The 17,643-nt window shown below is 39.6% G+C and overlaps 1 protein-coding gene across 1 annotated transcript in view; it reads right to left on the reverse strand.

Moving 5' to 3' along the window:
* LOC126179177 (serine/arginine repetitive matrix protein 2) overlaps positions 1-17,643 on the reverse strand; it is a 273,657-nt gene that overhangs the window by 78,016 nt on the left and 177,998 nt on the right. Inside the window, exon 5 of the mRNA XM_049924590.1 lies at positions 17,285-17,347. Coding sequence (XP_049780547.1) covers positions 17,285-17,347 — 63 coding nt within the window. The remainder of the gene's footprint in view (positions 1-17,284; positions 17,348-17,643) is intronic.

Genomic DNA, 17,643 nt, shown 5'->3' on the forward strand with positions numbered 1-17,643 from the left:
CAACAAGGCAGTTGTTTATTTTCTCCTTTAACTCTCACAATCTCTGTCTACATAATTTGCAGTTGTGCCACATACAAAATCTCTAACTTAATATAAACAACAGGGTGTTTATAAATAAATATCGGGGTTTTAATGCTTTATAATATTTAGCATATTAAACTAACAGTTATAAATGATATGTCAAATGAAAGAGCAACTCAAACAGTTTTACCAAGAACCTTATAAGTGTTCAATGTGAGCACCATTTGTGACATGGCACACATGAAGTCTATAGCAAGGGGGCCCAATGACAGGGCTTGCTTTGCATGGCCTCCACGTTCACACGACCTAACGCCATGCAACTTTTTCCTTTGGGGCTTCATCAAGGATCGTGTGTAGGTGCCTCCGCTACCAGCAGACCTCCCTGAATTAAGAAACCAGATTTAAACAGCTGTTGCTACAATCACTGAAGAAACACTTATCAACGTTTGGGAAAAATTCAGCTATACGCTTGATGTGCGCCAAGAGATAAATGGTGCTCACACTGAACATTTATAAGGTTCTTGGTGAAACTGTTTGAGTTGCTCTTTCATTTGCTATATCATTTTAACTGCAAGTTTAATGTAATAAATATTATAAAGCGTTAAACCCCAATATTCATTTATAAACACCCTGTATTTCATTGGTTTCCCTACAGAGCAGGCACAGGGTACCAAAAGTAACAATAAAAAAGCTGACAGACCAAGATTATTCAAACGGTCACAGGTTACCAGGCCAATAGCTGTCCTTTTTCTGTGAGCTTATTGCTGTACAAAATGTGATGGCAAACATTTCGATGAATGCCCTTGCATGCAGAAACTGAAAGACAGATAAAGCCAACAAAGTCAGCTTTATAATGCATTTACCTTTACACAAGACACAAAAGAATAAGTGAACTAAAACTATAAGGGAAGTTTTCAATGAGAGGCTCCAGATAGATATGTTAGAACTTGTTTCTGAATATTCTTTGACCTGTCCACTAACAACATGTAGACAAGAGCTAGTTTCTTCTACCAAGATTGTTGTCAAGCAGTTACCATCAAGCTCTCTCAAAGTAGGACTAAGTTGTAAAAGATGTAGTTGATGCTTAAGCATGAAAGCATGCCAGCTACAGTCTCAAATCTTGATATGTCTGAAGGATACGATTTCTGTTGTATTCATTACAATGGGAATGTTGAAACATATTGCATAAACATTTTACTAAAATGCACTGAGAAGTCATACAAGAAAAAATAATTCTCTCTAATCAAACAGGTCATAAGAATTAGCAGCTTGTGACGGACATCTAGCATTGGCCCTTTGAATGAGACAATGGGTACTATTTATACTAATACGAGTACTATTTGAGAATATAGCTCTACTGTGGATGTGGGCAATAAATTTAACTAGCTGTCGGAAGAGAAGGGAACACTCATTTGATAAATCATTTACAAGAACAAAGAGAGGCACTTACTACAATGTAAATTATTTTGTGAATTAAATTTGTCTGATATTATAAAACATTCCTAACAGACTATGTAATGTATCTAAAAACAAAGATGATGAGGCTTACCAAACAAAAGTGCTGGCAGGTCGATAAACACACAAACAACACAAACATACACACAAAATTCAAGCTTTTGCAACAAACGGTTGCTTCATCAGGAAAGAGGGAAGGAGAGGGAAAGACGAAAGGATGTGGGTTTTAATGGAGAGGGTAAGGAGTCATTCCAATCCTTTTTTCCCTCTAAGGTGAGTCTTTCCGCTCCCGGGATTGGAATGACTCCTTACCCTCTCCCTTAAAACCCACATCCTTTCGTCTTTCCCTCTCCTTCCCTCTTTCCTGACGAAGCAACCGTTTGTTGCGAAAGCTTGAATTTTGTGTGTGTTTGTGTGTCTATCGACCTGCCAGCGCTTTTGTTTGGTAAGTCTCATCATCTTTGTTTTTCGATATATTTTTCCCACGTGGAATGTTTCCCTCTATTATATTCAGACTATGTAATATTCCATACAAACCAGATTAATCATATATAGATCACAGTGAAGCCAATGGATTTAATGTTTGAAAAATATACTCTTGCCTACAAACATTCATCTTCGCACACAGAGACAAGAATATATATGAAGGAGTACAGCACACATTTGAGAACTTCAGTTTTTCTTTTCTTCAAAGGCATCATCCATATAATCAACCAACATGATTTTGTTAGATACAATTAAGTGCAAGTGAGAATATAGGTAAGATATTACTACTGCTAACTGACAAGGTGTTTGCAGCAAACTCTCAAAATCCATAAATCTCATAAAGAGACATCTGAGTGTAACTTATGTCAAATATGCACGTAACTTATGTAAAATATTTCTTTACATGTAGAGCATATAGTGGAAGGGTAAATTAGGGTCTGCTGGAAGTGTAATTTTTACCACAACAAGCAAATAAATTCAGGGGAAGGAAGAGGTGAAAGACTAGGTCATCCTTACACCACACCATTTTCTCTCTATCACTAGTAAGGACAAACAGTCTTGTAAAACGTTACCAAATGTAATGTCTGATATTAGTCCAAAAGAACACAACTGGCAACTTACAAAAATACGTTATGTATTATGGCAAGAAATAGACCTAATGTGCTTGCCATAGTAAAGTGACCCACATTTGTGATCATAATATATTAACAATGGATGTCAAAGACTTAAACAAATAATCATTATTTTAATATAGGGAAAGCAAGGAATTGGGGGTCCAGATCAAATTCTAATCAAATACATACCAAGTAAGATGATAAAGGATAGCAAAATTTTCTGCTGATTTAATAGCAACCTCCAGGGACAGTGAAATATTGAACACTCAGTTCAAAAGAGGACTGAGAGATTAACAGCAAATACAAATGCATTTCATCCATCTGTATGAAAAACTGTGTCAAACTTATAATAATCTCTGCAGCCAAACCTTCATAAAAGACCTCAGAAATACATAAAATTCCAGGCCAGTCAAATATCACCTAATTGGCCAAAAACTTCTCATCAAACTATAGCAAAAAACAAAAGTATGTATGTCAAGTTAAATAAGAATATTATGCTTACAATTCACAAAAATAAGATGACACACTGTATGTTGAATGACAGGAGCAACTGTAAATGGGAAATGGCTTTATGGATACTCCCGTCAGACAACTCACCAAATGTCAATTTAGTTTGCTCAAATAGTAGTGACCACTGTATGTTGTTTGACTGCCGTGCAAAAGTCAAACAAGAGATAAAAAATAGTGACCCTGATCTGAAAAGCAGTAATAACTGTAGGCAGAAAATAAGATAGAAAGCTCTAATAATGCTTTAAATGTGAGTATACCACAGAAATTGTTCCTTCAATTGTAAACAGTTATCCTCATTCTCTTGCAGAGTGAACAGATCCAAATACAAAGTGAAGACTACAGGCAGTCACACCTGTAAGAATTTGGCACGCATTTCCACACTCGTGTGGACGCGCGGGCTCAGAAAACATTGATGTACTAAGTGGCAGAATATTGCACTCTCAGGCTAGTGATGGTCGATCCTACTTAACAGTAATAGTTACATACATAGACCACATTACTGTGACAGCCACTGCCTTACAACCAGCGCTGCTGGATGGCACAGTGGACAATTGTTAAATGGGGTATTTTAGAGCACTACCGAACAGCATGCAGCATGAAGTCTACATATTAAGGGCAGTTATATGTATCCTAGTTCAATTTGGAATATTCACATATGTTAATGTTTATATAAACTAATTCTCTGTTCTTACTTAGGTCGTGTGCACCACTCAGAAAGAAAGGTTTAGCTGCAACTCAAATAATGGTTAAAGGCAACAACAAGCCGCCTAAGTGATAGATTGTTATTTGTTTAACATATCACACTTTTTTAGAGTAATTATGAGTTAACAAAGACAAATCCTATAATAAAGTAGTTTTTTGCAGCAATATTCTCTCCCCGATGTTATTCAATCTTTATATTGAGCAAGCAGTAAAGGAAACAAAAGAAAATTTTGGAGTAGGTATTAGAATCCATGGAGAAGAAATAAAAACTTTGAGGTTCGCCGATGACATTGTAATTCTGTCAGAGACAGCAAAGCACTTGGAAGAGTAGTTGAACAGAATGGACAGTGTCTTGAAAGGAGGATATAAGATGAACATCAACAAAAGCAAAACGAGAATCATGGAATGTAGTCGAATTAAGTCGGTTGATGCTGAGGGAATTAGATTAGGAAATGAGACACTTAAAGTAGTAAAAGTGTTTTGCTATTTGGGGAGCAAAATAACTGATGATGATCGAAGTAGAGAAGATATAGAATGTAGACTGGCAATGGCAAGGAAAGTGTTTCTGAAGAAGAGAAATTCGTTAACATCGAGTATAAGTGTCAGGAAGTCGTTTCTGAAAGTATTTGTATGGAGTGTAGCCATGTATGGAAGTGAAACATGGACAATAAATAGTTTGGACAAGAAGAGAATAGAAGCTTTCGAAATGTGGTGCTACAGAAGAATGCTGAAGATTAGATTGATAGATGACATAACTAATGAGGAGGTATTGAATAGAATTGGGGAGGAGTTTGTGGCACAACTTGACAAGAAGAAGGGACCAGTTGGTAGGACATGTTCTGAGGCATCAAGGGATCACCAATTTAGTATTGGAGGGCAGCGTGGAGGGCAAAAATCGTAGAAGGAGACCAAGAGATGAATACACTAAGCAGATTCAGAAGGATGTAGGTTGCAGTAAGTACTGGGAGATGATGAAACTTGCACAGGATAGGGTAGCATGGAGAGCTGCATCAAACCAGTCTCAGGACTGAAGACCACAACAACAACAACTCTTGAATAAATGCTTCATGAAGTTCTTGCCATGACAAATTTGTCAGTTTTATAACAATTTCCTCCATTCTCATAGTCGCGAAATATTTTCGTGGGCCTTAAATTACTTTATTTGGCTGAATTACGTCACACAGTCATGGAATATGCATACAATAGCAAATACTATGTCGATTTCAGTGACTGAAGACCACCGGTAGCGGTGCCGATTTCATTAGATGGCGGATGACTCAGCTCATGTTGCCTTTCAGCATCAAGTGTCCATTTCCATGCACCACTCCAGATGCAGCCATTACCTTGGTTTGATGAAACATAAATAATATCCTATGCCTCTACCTACGGGGAGTCTGAGATCAAAGAAGCCATGGAAATCAGAATGCATAACAACTTTAACCAAGACAGTGGCTACACCATGAGTACTTCAGGGGACTGGGCACCTGATGCTGAAAGGCATCAGAGGAATCAACTGAATCAGCTACCATCTAACAAAATCAGCACAGCTACCAACATTCTTGATTCATAGATGTCCACATAATCTCTGATGACAAACAGAAGTTCTATAACTCTTTGATGTCTCCACGACATAATTCAGCCAACTATAGTACCTAACATATTGCCTGATGACTGCCAACTGAGGAAGTCATCGAAAGCTTGAGATTGGCATATCTGACACAGCAAGAACTCTATGAACCATTTATTGAAGTGAATCCTTTTTGAGATTTCAGGGATGTGGTATCGACAGCTACGATGCCACGGCGTAGGTTGGTACTACGACCGACACCGATGACAGCGCCCTCTAGCAGGTGCTGTCCAGATCTACGAGCTCCACTCCAGATTTTCCCCATTTCATCAAGAGCAGACGGCCGGGACACTTCGCTTCAGCTTCACACCTACGTACTAAGTTATGTATGCCTCTGTAAATATTCATGCACCAGTAAACCACTTTTACTCACTCGCAGTACCGACGTGTTTTACCTGACCTGCTCCTACTCACTTCCTTCATTCGGCCAACCTTTCAGTTTTCAGGAGCAGACCCATGTGCCGCCTTCCAGGCGGGATACAAAAGTTGGCGACGATCAGGGGTTAACATTTTTTTTTCCTTTCCTATTATTTCCTTTTTTGCTCGGTACTGCTTTCTTTTCGTGCTAGTCTCAGTATAAGACTTTCAACTGTGTAAACCATGGTTTCGCCACAGGAACAAGCTTCACTGTCCGATCTTCTATGTTTTCAGGCTCAGCAAATGACGCAGCTGCTTGCTGCCATAAATTGACTGGTCACACTACAAACTGGGGTTACTTCGGCACCTCCAACGCCACTGCCTGTACCGACGCTGTCGCCGACGGCGCCACCATTTCGTGCCTCCAATCCTGATGATGAGCGCTGGCCAGAATACATCGCCCAGCTCGAGGCACACTTCGCAGCATACAAGGTACAGAGCGGCTTGCCTTTCTCATTGCCAACGCGTGTGTTGAGTTATACCCTGTGCTTGTCAAGTTATTTCCCTCCACCCACCCAGAAACTAAAACTTACGACGAAGTGATTGATGCTTTGAACGCCCACTTCCGTGATAGTGTAAATGTGGTAGCTGCACACTAGGCAAATTCTTTCGTCTCCGGCATGGCCCTACTCAGTCCAATAAATCTTGGTTAGCGGACCTTCAGGGACTAACATCTGATTGTGACTTTAAATGCTCATGTGGACGCTCATATGTGGATATAATGATTAGAGACGCTATTGTGCAGAATGTGGCGGATCACCGCATCTGCAAACAAACCCTCAGATTTAATAACCCGTCTTTGCAGGAAGTAATGGACTTGCTAGACAGACAAGATACATTAGACATGGCTACTTCCACGTTCGACGTGACCCTGGGTGTGTGCAATGTTAGCACGCCACAACACGTGCCCTTCCACCCGGTCCCCGCACGGCCAGCCACAGCGCGCCACTTGCGTGCAAGTAAACACATTTCAAACCAAGCTCTGTCTAAGAAACTAAAATCATGTCCAAATTGCTTTCGTGCCCACCCACGTGACAGTTGCCCCTCCCGTCAAGCACAGTGTTATTTTTGTAATATGAAATGACACGTGCAAGCTGTGTGTAGTAAGAGAAACTCTAATTCACAACTTGTCTCCCGTTCGTGTGACTCGCGCGGGCGTCATTGCAACAGCAACCGCCCTGGTCATGATTCACATCAGCCTATAGACTTTAATGCCATTTATTCAAAGCCTTCTGCTTCATGTGCTTCGACAGCTCGTCATGTGAATCAAGTTTTGCCAGACACTTTCTCTCGCATTCAGTGCGATGCGAGGACACTTTTTCTTACTTTGAACATTTGTGGACACTGGTGCGTCTGTTTCTTTACTCAATAGATCGACGTATGACTTGCTTGGTTCACCCCTGCTTCGTCATTCACATTCCACACTGACTGCTTTTACTGGACAGGAAATCTCGGTGCTCGGTGTGTGTAGTTTGCAAGCCACGTATGGTGCGACAACCCGTACAGTTTCTTTCCATGTGCTCTGCTCTAGTGATGGTACGAACATTTTTGGCATGGACGCATTTAAACTTTTTGGCCTCACAATTCAGGACAATGTACTTTGCATCAATGCTAGTGACCATGCAGACAGTGTTGCCGCACTATGCAATGATTTTGCTGAACTCTTTTCTGATGACTTTGGTTGCGCCACAGACTTTGCAGCGCATGTTGCAGTTAAAGACAAGGCAATGCCTGTTTTATGGCACGCACGCCCGGTACCACACGCACTGCGCGACGCCGTAGCTTCTGAACTTAAGCATTTGCAAGGCATTGGTGTCATTGAACCTGTTTCTGCTTCACCTATAGTGTGTGTGTGAAAAAACCAAATGTTCGTCTATGTATTTGTGCTGACTTTAAGTATAATGTCAATCCCCACACAGTGGTAGCTACGTTTCCCTTACCGTGTCCTGAAGACATTTTTGATAAGCTTGGTGCGGGAAAATTCTTTTCCACGATTGACTTGCGGGATGGATACTTTCAGACTCCGCTCGACGAACAGTCGCAGCACTATTTTGTGATCAACACACACCTTGGGTTGTTCAAGTTTCGCCGCCTTCCGTTCAGTTGTGCTTCGGCTCCTGCTACTTTTCAGTCTTACTTGCAGCAGTTGTGTGCCACTGTCCCTGGTTGCTCAAATTATCTGGTGATATTTTCGTATCAGGTCGCACCCCTGACGAACATTTGCAGAATGTGTGTGCCTTATTTACTGTCCTTTTGCAGGCAGAACTAAAGTGTAACAGAGACAAGTGCAAATTTTTTCAAACTAAGATTCAGTATTTAGGCCATATGATTAACGGACAGGGCATCCACCCCTCGCCGTCGCATCGGAGTGCGATTAGAGACTTGCCAGCACCCAGGAACTTGAAAGAACTTCAGTCTGTGTTGGGCAAAATTACATATTATATTCAGTTTATACCAAATGCAGTGCAGATTGCAGTGCCTTTGCATCACCTTCTGCGTAAGAACGTTCCTTTTGTTTGGTCTTCATAATGTGACACTGCTTTCCACAAACCCTAATCTGCTTTGTTGAGTGACCGCTGCTTGATTCCTTTCAATCACTCCAAACCTGTTGTTTTGGCTGTCAATGCATCTTCTCATGGCATCGGAGCGGTTCTCTCAAACCGCATTAGTTCTGTCGATCGCCCGATCACTTTTGCATCGTTGCTCAACTCAGCCCAGAAAAACTATTCTCAAATCAAGAAAGAAGCTTTAGCTATTGTATATGGAGTGACAAAGTTTCATGATTTTTTGTACGGTCACAAGTTCTATTTGGTCACCGACCATAAGCATTTCACTTCGTTGTTTTTGTTTCACCCGTCAAAGTCAGTTCCGGACCATACGGCACAAAAGTTGCAACATCGATCTTTATTTTTGTCTATCTACATCTTGTTTTCAGCCTACGGCCCAGCATGGCAATGCTGATGCTTTGTCTTGTCTACCTATCGGTCCTGACAAAGTGTTTGATTCTTCCGAACTGTCCTGCATGTTTATTGACTTGCAAGATAAGGACTTAGCTGATGGTTTTCTGGTGAATGCTTCTTTGCAGATTCTTTTGCAGTATATTTGTACACAATGGCCTCCATCTACTAAGCAGATTCGTGATCCACTTGTTCGACATTACTTTCCACAACATCACAACTTGTCTGTACACCACGGTGTTATCTTGTTACGATCTGACAATGATCACTCTCATGTGGTTGTACCTCGTTCGATGCAATCGGAAATCCTCTGTTTACTGCACGCTGGTCATTGGGGTATAGTGCGGACGAAGCAATTAGCACGTCGTCACTGCACTTGGGTCGGCATTGATCAAGAAATTGAGAATTTGCTTGCGAACTGTTGCTCTTGCGCGTAGCATCAATCTGCTCCCCGCCAACGCTTCTTTGCGTGGCTGACTCCTACTGCGCCTTGGCAGCGCGCTCATATTGATTTTGCAGGTCCATTCTGGGACACCTGCTGGTTGATAGTTATTGATGCGTACAACAACTTCCCTTTTGTTGTACCTATGTCTTCCACTACATCTGCCAGTACTATTCAGGCTTTGACGTCTATTTTTTGCATTGAGGGCCTTCCTGAAGTTATTGTCTCTGACAATGGCCCCCAATTCGTGTCCCCAGAGTTTGCAGCGTTCTGTGCTGCTAATGGCATTCACCATCTGACTTCAGCCCCATTCCACCTCCAGTCGAACAGCGAGGCTGAACGCTTTGTGCGTACATTTAAGTCGCAGATGAGCAAGTTGCACGCCACGCACTCTTGCAAGCACGCGTTCTGGACTTTCCTTGCTTCCTATCACTCTCAGCCGCACGGCCTCCGTTCCCCAGCAGAATTGCTACATGGCCGCACCCATCAATCGCTCCTGCAGCTATTGCACCCGCTGCCGCGTGCTCCCGCTGCTTCGCATCATTCTGGCTTGCACTGCATGATTTGGTGTTCTATCATGTTTTCTCTGGGAGGCAGTGCTGGTACCAGGGGCACACTCTTCGCCAACTTGGCCATGCCTTATCTGCCACTTCTGGTCCCTCCGGCACTGTCAAGTAACACCGGAACCAGATCCGTTTGTGCTGTCCTCGGTTTTCTTCCGCAGGTTCTTTGCCGGCAGAATTGGAGGCTATGCGGCTTCCGCCACCTCAGCCCATGACAACACCGATGGCGCCTCCTCCGCTCGCACTTCCGCTGCGGGCGCGCCTACCTGACGGTCCGGTCACCTGCATTGGAAGGGCGCCTCTTCCCGCCGCCACGGCCGTACCTCCGGTCGCCTCTGCAACCGCTGAGTTCCTCCGCGGTGCCAGAACCGATGGACGCTGAGGCTGCCGTCACGCCACCGCTGTCACTCATGGAGGTTGTTGCTCCGCCTCCTCATCCGAGCATACCCAGTAGCGGTGCACGGCCCGGGCAGGTTTTCCACAGGGAGTTTTCCTCACTCCCTCGCGAGCAATTCGGGGTCGCGGGTGGACAGCCTGCCCTGGCATTTCCGCTGCCCACCCCATCAGCTGCGCCACCCCTGGGTCCCTCCACCCACCGTTGGAAGCCATACTCAATGACGGTGCATCGTTTCAGGGGGAAGGGATGTGGTATTGATAGCTACGATGCCACGGTGTAGGTTGGCACTATGACCGACACCAACGACAGTGCCCTCTAGCAGGTGCCGTCCAGATCTACGAGCTCCACTCCAGATTTTCCCCATTTCATCAAGAGCAGACGGCCAGGACACTTCGCTTCAGCTTCACACCTACGTACTAAGTTTTGTATGCCTCTGTAAATATTCATGCACCAGTAAACCACTTTTACTCACTCGCAGTACCAACGTGTTTTACCTCACTTGCTCCTACTTGCTTCCTTCATTCGGCCAACTTTTCAGTTTTCAGGAGTAGACCCACATGACGCCTTCCAGGTGGGGTACTAAATAGGACAGGAGATGATGCCAGTTCAAGGAGGGAACAAGTCATTTTCCATGTCCTCTCGCAAAGGGCAGATGTAATAAATCTGCTGTCAGTGTTTTTAACACTAGAATGGTGGAGTTCCTGACAGTTCTAAAATGGCGAAAAGGACTTCTTGTGAACTCACTTAAAATATTTTAATATTTGACTTATAACAATTACTTTATTTTAGTATATGTTAATTTCCACCTTTTTGGAATCAATAATAATGATTTCTTAGCGTGATAAGTAATGTTATTTAATTATTTCTACAAACAAATCTCTTATTGATTTTCTGTTGCTCATGCTAATAAGTTTTATAAACTGTAGACTTATATATATTAACTATTTTTAGAATCTTATAACCACATTTGGTATATATGGTTTATACCACACTCACTTGTGTCCCAAATGGGCTTTGTTGTACTTTTTATTTGTGTGACTGGAATCTGCTAGATGCACTTAGCACAAGTGATTTCAGTTTTATGCACACATTTTCCAAACGTGGCTTTATGGCACTTTACACAGTTGTGGCTGATCTTATTACCTTTGCAGAGACTGATTTGGCACTTGTTCCACTTTCTAAATGATTTTGGTCCCATACGAACTTCTTTTATCTGATCTTCTTCCTGCTGCTTTGTTTCCTCAAGTTCATTCACCAACTGAAGTACAAACCACTGCTTTTCCATGTTCTTGTTCTTTAATGCATTTATTACTGCCATGTCCAAGGTGTTGTGGAAGACATACATCGGCCATCTCCTATATGCAACTTTTGTAATATATTTACAGTCATTTGATCTACTACATCCACCTCACACTTTGTAGCATTGTAGAATGTCAGGGTTTCACCTTTCTGCTTGCCTTCCTTGCTTATTGCTACTTCAGCATGCAATGTACTCAGACTAATGATATTTCTATTTTTCTTTCTTTGGCATACAGTCTGTGTTACCATCCTGGTCCAGGATGGTGATGGATAGCTTTCAGCATTTGGCTTCTTTACCTTGTCAGTGATTTCATAATTGGTCTTATTCACTGTAGAAGCTAGTGAAGTTTTTTTGTCTTTGAGATTCTTAGTTGACGAGACATGAAGAAGTTGTGTGCCATCGTGTTACTTCCTTGATTTAGAAATGACTCCATGACATGCAGAATGGCCCACTCTCCAAATGGTTGCTCATCTCTATGCATGTCCTGTCTTTTTTTTTTTTTATGTATGGGAAAGAATTACACTGGCAGCAACCCAGATCATGTTTGTCTGGTTTGTGGACCATGAACTGGGTGAATCTGAATCTTGTTTTGTTTGGTAATGGTTGCTCGCCTATGGTTATATTTTCTCCAGAGCATTAAAATCAAATATGTTTTTTCCTGAACTTTCCCTCAATTTCAGATACAAAAGCCGATCTGTTCATCACTGGTAGGTGCTCAGCTTGGATTGATTTTTCATTGAAATGGAGAAATCTGAGAATCAAATCTGTCCCTTGTCATAATGTGCTTGATGAAAGTAGGCCCCAAGAATGTTACCAAAGATTATTAACAGACTTACCCTTTGTCAAATGATATCCCAAGCATATATGACAGCTATTTTTCCAGTTCCTCAAGTGACACAATCCAATTGTTGTTTCTTAATGCCATTTGAGCATCTGAATCTCTGAATTTTTTCACAAGAGGCAGTATTGCTTTCTCAAAAATAAGCCTGAAAACTCTTGATCAATGTGTTGTGTACTTGACAAGTGTAGGTAGTGGGACCTCTTCCCTCCCTTAGGTAACAACATTCTTTGGGAAGATGAAGAACTGTAATCAGGGATGAACTTAGCAATCAGTCACACATAAATCTATATTTTACTTCAGATTTAGCTAGATTTCAGCTCCACTATAACCATCATTAGAGTGTGTAGCAGTAAATCATACAGACTCAGAAAGCTTTAATGTGCAAATGTTGTTAAAACAACTTTAACCTGTCTGCATATGAGTGTGAATTGAGTTATGGGCAAGCTAAAGTCATTTTAACATCATGTACACATTCAAGCTTTCTGAGTCTACATGAATCGCTACTAAGTGCACTGATGATGGCTATACTGTAAATGAAATCTAGCTAAAATATAGATTTATATGAGACTGATTACAGTGTTCATCCCTGATTACAACATTTTCACACTCACTGAGCAGAACAGTTCCTAATGGAATCCAACCAGATGAAGAATTGGCAACCTCTCACACATTTCTTAGCGACCACCTTTGTGGAGGCATTCAACTGTATCGACACAAACTAGCATATGAATGCTCCTCTGCTAGTACCTCCCCATTCACAATGTCTTCCTCTTCATCTAAATTTTAAATTTTTTTTCATGGGCAAAGAATATTATCTTAATGAAACAATATAAACTGTGACATATTGGCATGTGCACATGCCAAGACAAAACAACAAGCAGCAAAAACTCTGCTTGGCTGTTGATTGTTGCCATTTCACTGTTGGATTATCTACATACATTCAGATGAGAAATTAAATCAGTGTCAAATGACACCTTCTGTCATTTTAGGTAAACTGAATAAAATATCCAAGAAAATATAAATACTTCGTAAATCCTATAACCATCGTAAAGAGGAGAATAATGATGAAAAGTCTTATTATTTCATGAACAAAGTAAAAGAATTGGATACGACATTGAAGAGAAAAGTATTTTGACCCCATTCTGCCAATCTGGTGTTAAAGCCTATTTGCAGTTAACGGGAAATGTCACAATTTTATAAGATTGTTTATTAATTGTGAGCTAGTGTTCAGACAGTGAAATGTTAAATCCTGCAGAAATTCAACCTACCGTTCGTTCTCTCTTTTAAATAAAGTTATCAAGAGGGCCATCTTTAGTTTTAAGACACAGTCTGTTAAAAATGAAGCCGCGATGAAAGTAGTGGGGTGAGGTTCGTGAGATAGGTACAGCATGCATTCAACCAAAACCATGAGACCTGCAGCTGCAGTGAACACCTGAGGATATACACTTCCCCCTTGCACTCCACCGCAGTTTCAGGTGGCCAGCTGTCCTGTGGGGCTATCTGTTGGATGCTGATATTTTGTTTGTTTTCATTTCTTACAGTGCAGGATTAATATTTTATTTGTTATTACAATTGCTTACTGTGTGTTGTGTGATACTAAACAAGACCAGACAGAAGCAAGTTCATCAAACATTATACAACAAAAAAGTTCGATGACCCTTGGCCAATTTATTAGAATCTCTTTGTGATCCTTCATTTGTCAAAATTTCGAGTTTCCCTGGTTGTATGATGAAATATGTGTTGTGTGTTGCTATGAAATTTATCTGTCCTTTCTTGAGTTTTACCTCGTCTTGGGTATTTTCAGGTGCTCTGACTCATCTAAGTTATCTTCCAAGTCATATCCAAGTGCACTCTTCTTTTGACAATTGCCAAGAGGTGGTTGTTGCTGCTGCTGTTATTGTTGTTGCTGCTGTTGTTTTTGTATGTCTATATTTTTTATGTAGATCAGTTACCTGTTGAGAGTTGCTTCAACATGATTTATGAAGGAGTTGGAGGCCATGTCTACTAAAGTGGAATCAACGACCAGACCATCAATTTATCTCTTACATTTATTGTTGAAAGAGAAGTAATTGTGGGGAAACAGAAGCATCAAAAGGTTTACAGACTAAAAATAAAATATTTATGAAGCTAAAAATCATTTTTAGGTAACTGTAGCTGATAACAAGCAAGTGCCTCCAAAAGCTTCAACAATAATAGGGACTGCAGTAGAATTTTCTACGATTTAATGGAACAATGAAATGTTCATTTCACATTATCCAGACAGGAAATAAACAAATGCATCACTGTACATAATTATGGACAACCTCTTCCAGTACTATCCGTCCACAGGAATCACATTCTTCACGTCATTATGTTGCCTTTCGTATGTACACACTGCCTGTCTTTAATACTATTACATTGAGTGGTAAAACGGTGCCACTGCTGAATAACATAATATAAGTCCATCTAACACTCACAGGAATTACCTTAAGATCTACACAACAAAGAAAATCAGCTGGGAAGCAAGCTAAGATATCATCTCAATTTTCACACAGTCATTTTACATTTACGGTGAGTATGCTTCAGGAAATTTTGAAAATGACAGTTATATGCCCACAAAATACATTGAATTTTGGAGAATGTAACCCATCAGAAACACTTCGTTCCGAAAATGCATGGTACATACATGACAGAACACAATTTTATTGAAGTGTGACCCACACAGAGGCAGTAAACTAAATAAAAAAAGAATAACAACAAAAATAATAATGTATATTCACAGAATTATTCAAAATTGTGTATTTCTGTGGCCCATGATTAGTAAACCTCAAATTTTACACAATAATTAAGTATCTTACATTGCAACTGACCGGGAAAGAGAATAGATTTTATAATAAAAATAAAAGGAAAAGCTTTCTACAACTGAAAACACTTCAAATGTGCGCTACATAGCTCATTCTTGCTTAAAACAGATTTCTTCTTATGATGGTGTGAAAAGAGATGTGCCTCTCAAGATTTTGAACTTTTTGAAATTTACTCAAACGAAATATTATGGGCAAACTATTTACCTTATCAACCCATCAACAAGGACTGACTTGTCAGAAAAATAGAGAGATGGTATTAACAATATTTTCTTTTATACGTTTAGAAATTATGCAGATAATTATGAAAATCAACTTTAAGGACAAAACATGTAGGAAACAGAAGAGTGAAAAAATAAACACAGCTCACATTTTTTGAAATGATATATAATAGTTCATATAAATATATATAATGACTAAAGAAATACTTGACAAAAGATTGAAATATAGCAAAGCAGCGTAGCATGCTAGATCAATAAACACTCCACACCTGCTATTGCGATAATGCGTCACAATATTGAATCAATATAACTAAAACAAGTTAATACAGATGAAATCATTGTAGAGATAGAGTCATTAGCTGGAGTATAGCAATGCTCTGAAAGACATGTATAGTGCAGAAACTTCTCACGCTGCCAGTGTGACTGCTGCAGACACCCTTTTTTTCTTTTCCCCCCTTACCAACAGCCTTTCTACTGCAGAATATGCACAATTATTATTTCTTCTAAATCGATAACAAAAACTGAAAATATAGACTCTCCAAGAAACCTGTAACCTCAATCAATAGTAATTATTCTTAAAAAGGAACTAAGTGATATTAACTCCAAGAATGATAAAAGGCACAATCCAATCATATGTAAATTATTTTGCAAATTTATAAATGGACCTTGTGAATGATGGAATAGGCGGTCTTAAACTAATGCAGAACTCAACTCATAAACAATCAAGCTCTTATTGCAAGCTATTAAATATTCCTGTCATTCACCGAAACTTCCAGTAGTTTCAAATTTTAATCTCACGTTAAAACTGAAGATTGAATTTATACACTCAGTAGATGGATTAAACCAATCTCTCTTCAGAATCAGCAGTGTTATATTTCACGTGAGGCTGTAGTCAACAAATCAAACAACTCTTCTTTTTGCACAATATTTCAAGAGCAGAAAAAATCTACACTGAAGTAAAACAAATATCACTGCTGCCACAATGCTACATAAATGGGTAATCTCATAATTAGCTAAATCCCCCTTTCCCCAAATTACATGCATGCTGTCAGCAAAAACAGCATTTTCATACTGACAAATCAAAAAAATTACAAAAAGCAGTTACACTGGCACTCTCCAAACAGGTTAGCTTTCAGGTGAGGTGTATATTGATCATGGAGCATGGGCTCTACTGTTTTGTCTTACACAGTCCTTGCATCAAGACCATTAATTATTTGTCACTACTTAATAGGTGTCACTTCATGAGGAAAAATGCAGTTTCATGAACAGAGAATTAACAATAAGCTAAGTGCTGAAAACTTTAATATTACTTTAGAAATAATGGAAAATGATTTGGTTGAAAAAAAGTGAATATCTGTACTCATTCCAAAACAATTTTAGTTACAAAATGAACTGTAATTATGGAACAATGTTAAGCTTAGCTTTCTGTATTAAAGCACTATGTGGAAACACTTAAAACAGGTCATGTAATTAAGAAGCTACATTTCTGAGAGGTATTTTCTAATGACAGTTAAAAATGCATAGTCTCATTAATTTTTTCTGTGTGAACAGAATTCTGGAATAAGGATACATTATATATTTCCTTTTACATAGGAAATTATTTTGTCTCATACTATGTCAATAATTCTATGCCACTAAGTGACAAAACCCAAATATTAACCTTTTCCTGACACATGAATATCTCTTTAATTCAATTTAGTTTGTAACTTACCTACTTGGGCACTCATAATTCCTTCCAACTGTTCTTTTTAATAGAGAATGTATGTGGGAGTAGAATAAAAATAATAATTAATAAACAATTTACTACAATCTAATTAAATAGAATTTTTTATAGTTAATTTACTTTCCACATCTCCCTACTGTGAGGTTTAACTTCAATACTGATATATACCTTTCTTTCTTGTGTTTCTTGGCTTTCTTCTTTTTTTCTTTTTTCGTCTCAGGACTGGTGGAACTAAAACACAAAGAAACAAGTCTATATTACATGGATCTATTACAGTTTTATAAATCTAGTGGCAAGCAAATATTAAAGATACACGTTAGAACATATCTTGTAATAATTTTCTAACAGCTAATAGTATTCTCTAACCAACAGGCTGGAAAGTTGAACCATTATTTCCAGTGGCGTAGTGTCACCACAACCATGGCAAAAATGGTATTTCCGATGAAAATCTTGCAAAGATAACACAATTTCTGAAATAAGGAAGGAAAACATAAAAATGGAAATAATCAGGTGACAGTAAAAATGAA

The sequence above is a fragment of the Schistocerca cancellata genome, chromosome 1 (genome assembly GCF_023864275.1).
Source record: "Schistocerca cancellata isolate TAMUIC-IGC-003103 chromosome 1, iqSchCanc2.1, whole genome shotgun sequence".
In the NCBI taxonomy this organism is placed as follows: domain Eukaryota; kingdom Metazoa; phylum Arthropoda; class Insecta; order Orthoptera; family Acrididae; genus Schistocerca; species Schistocerca cancellata.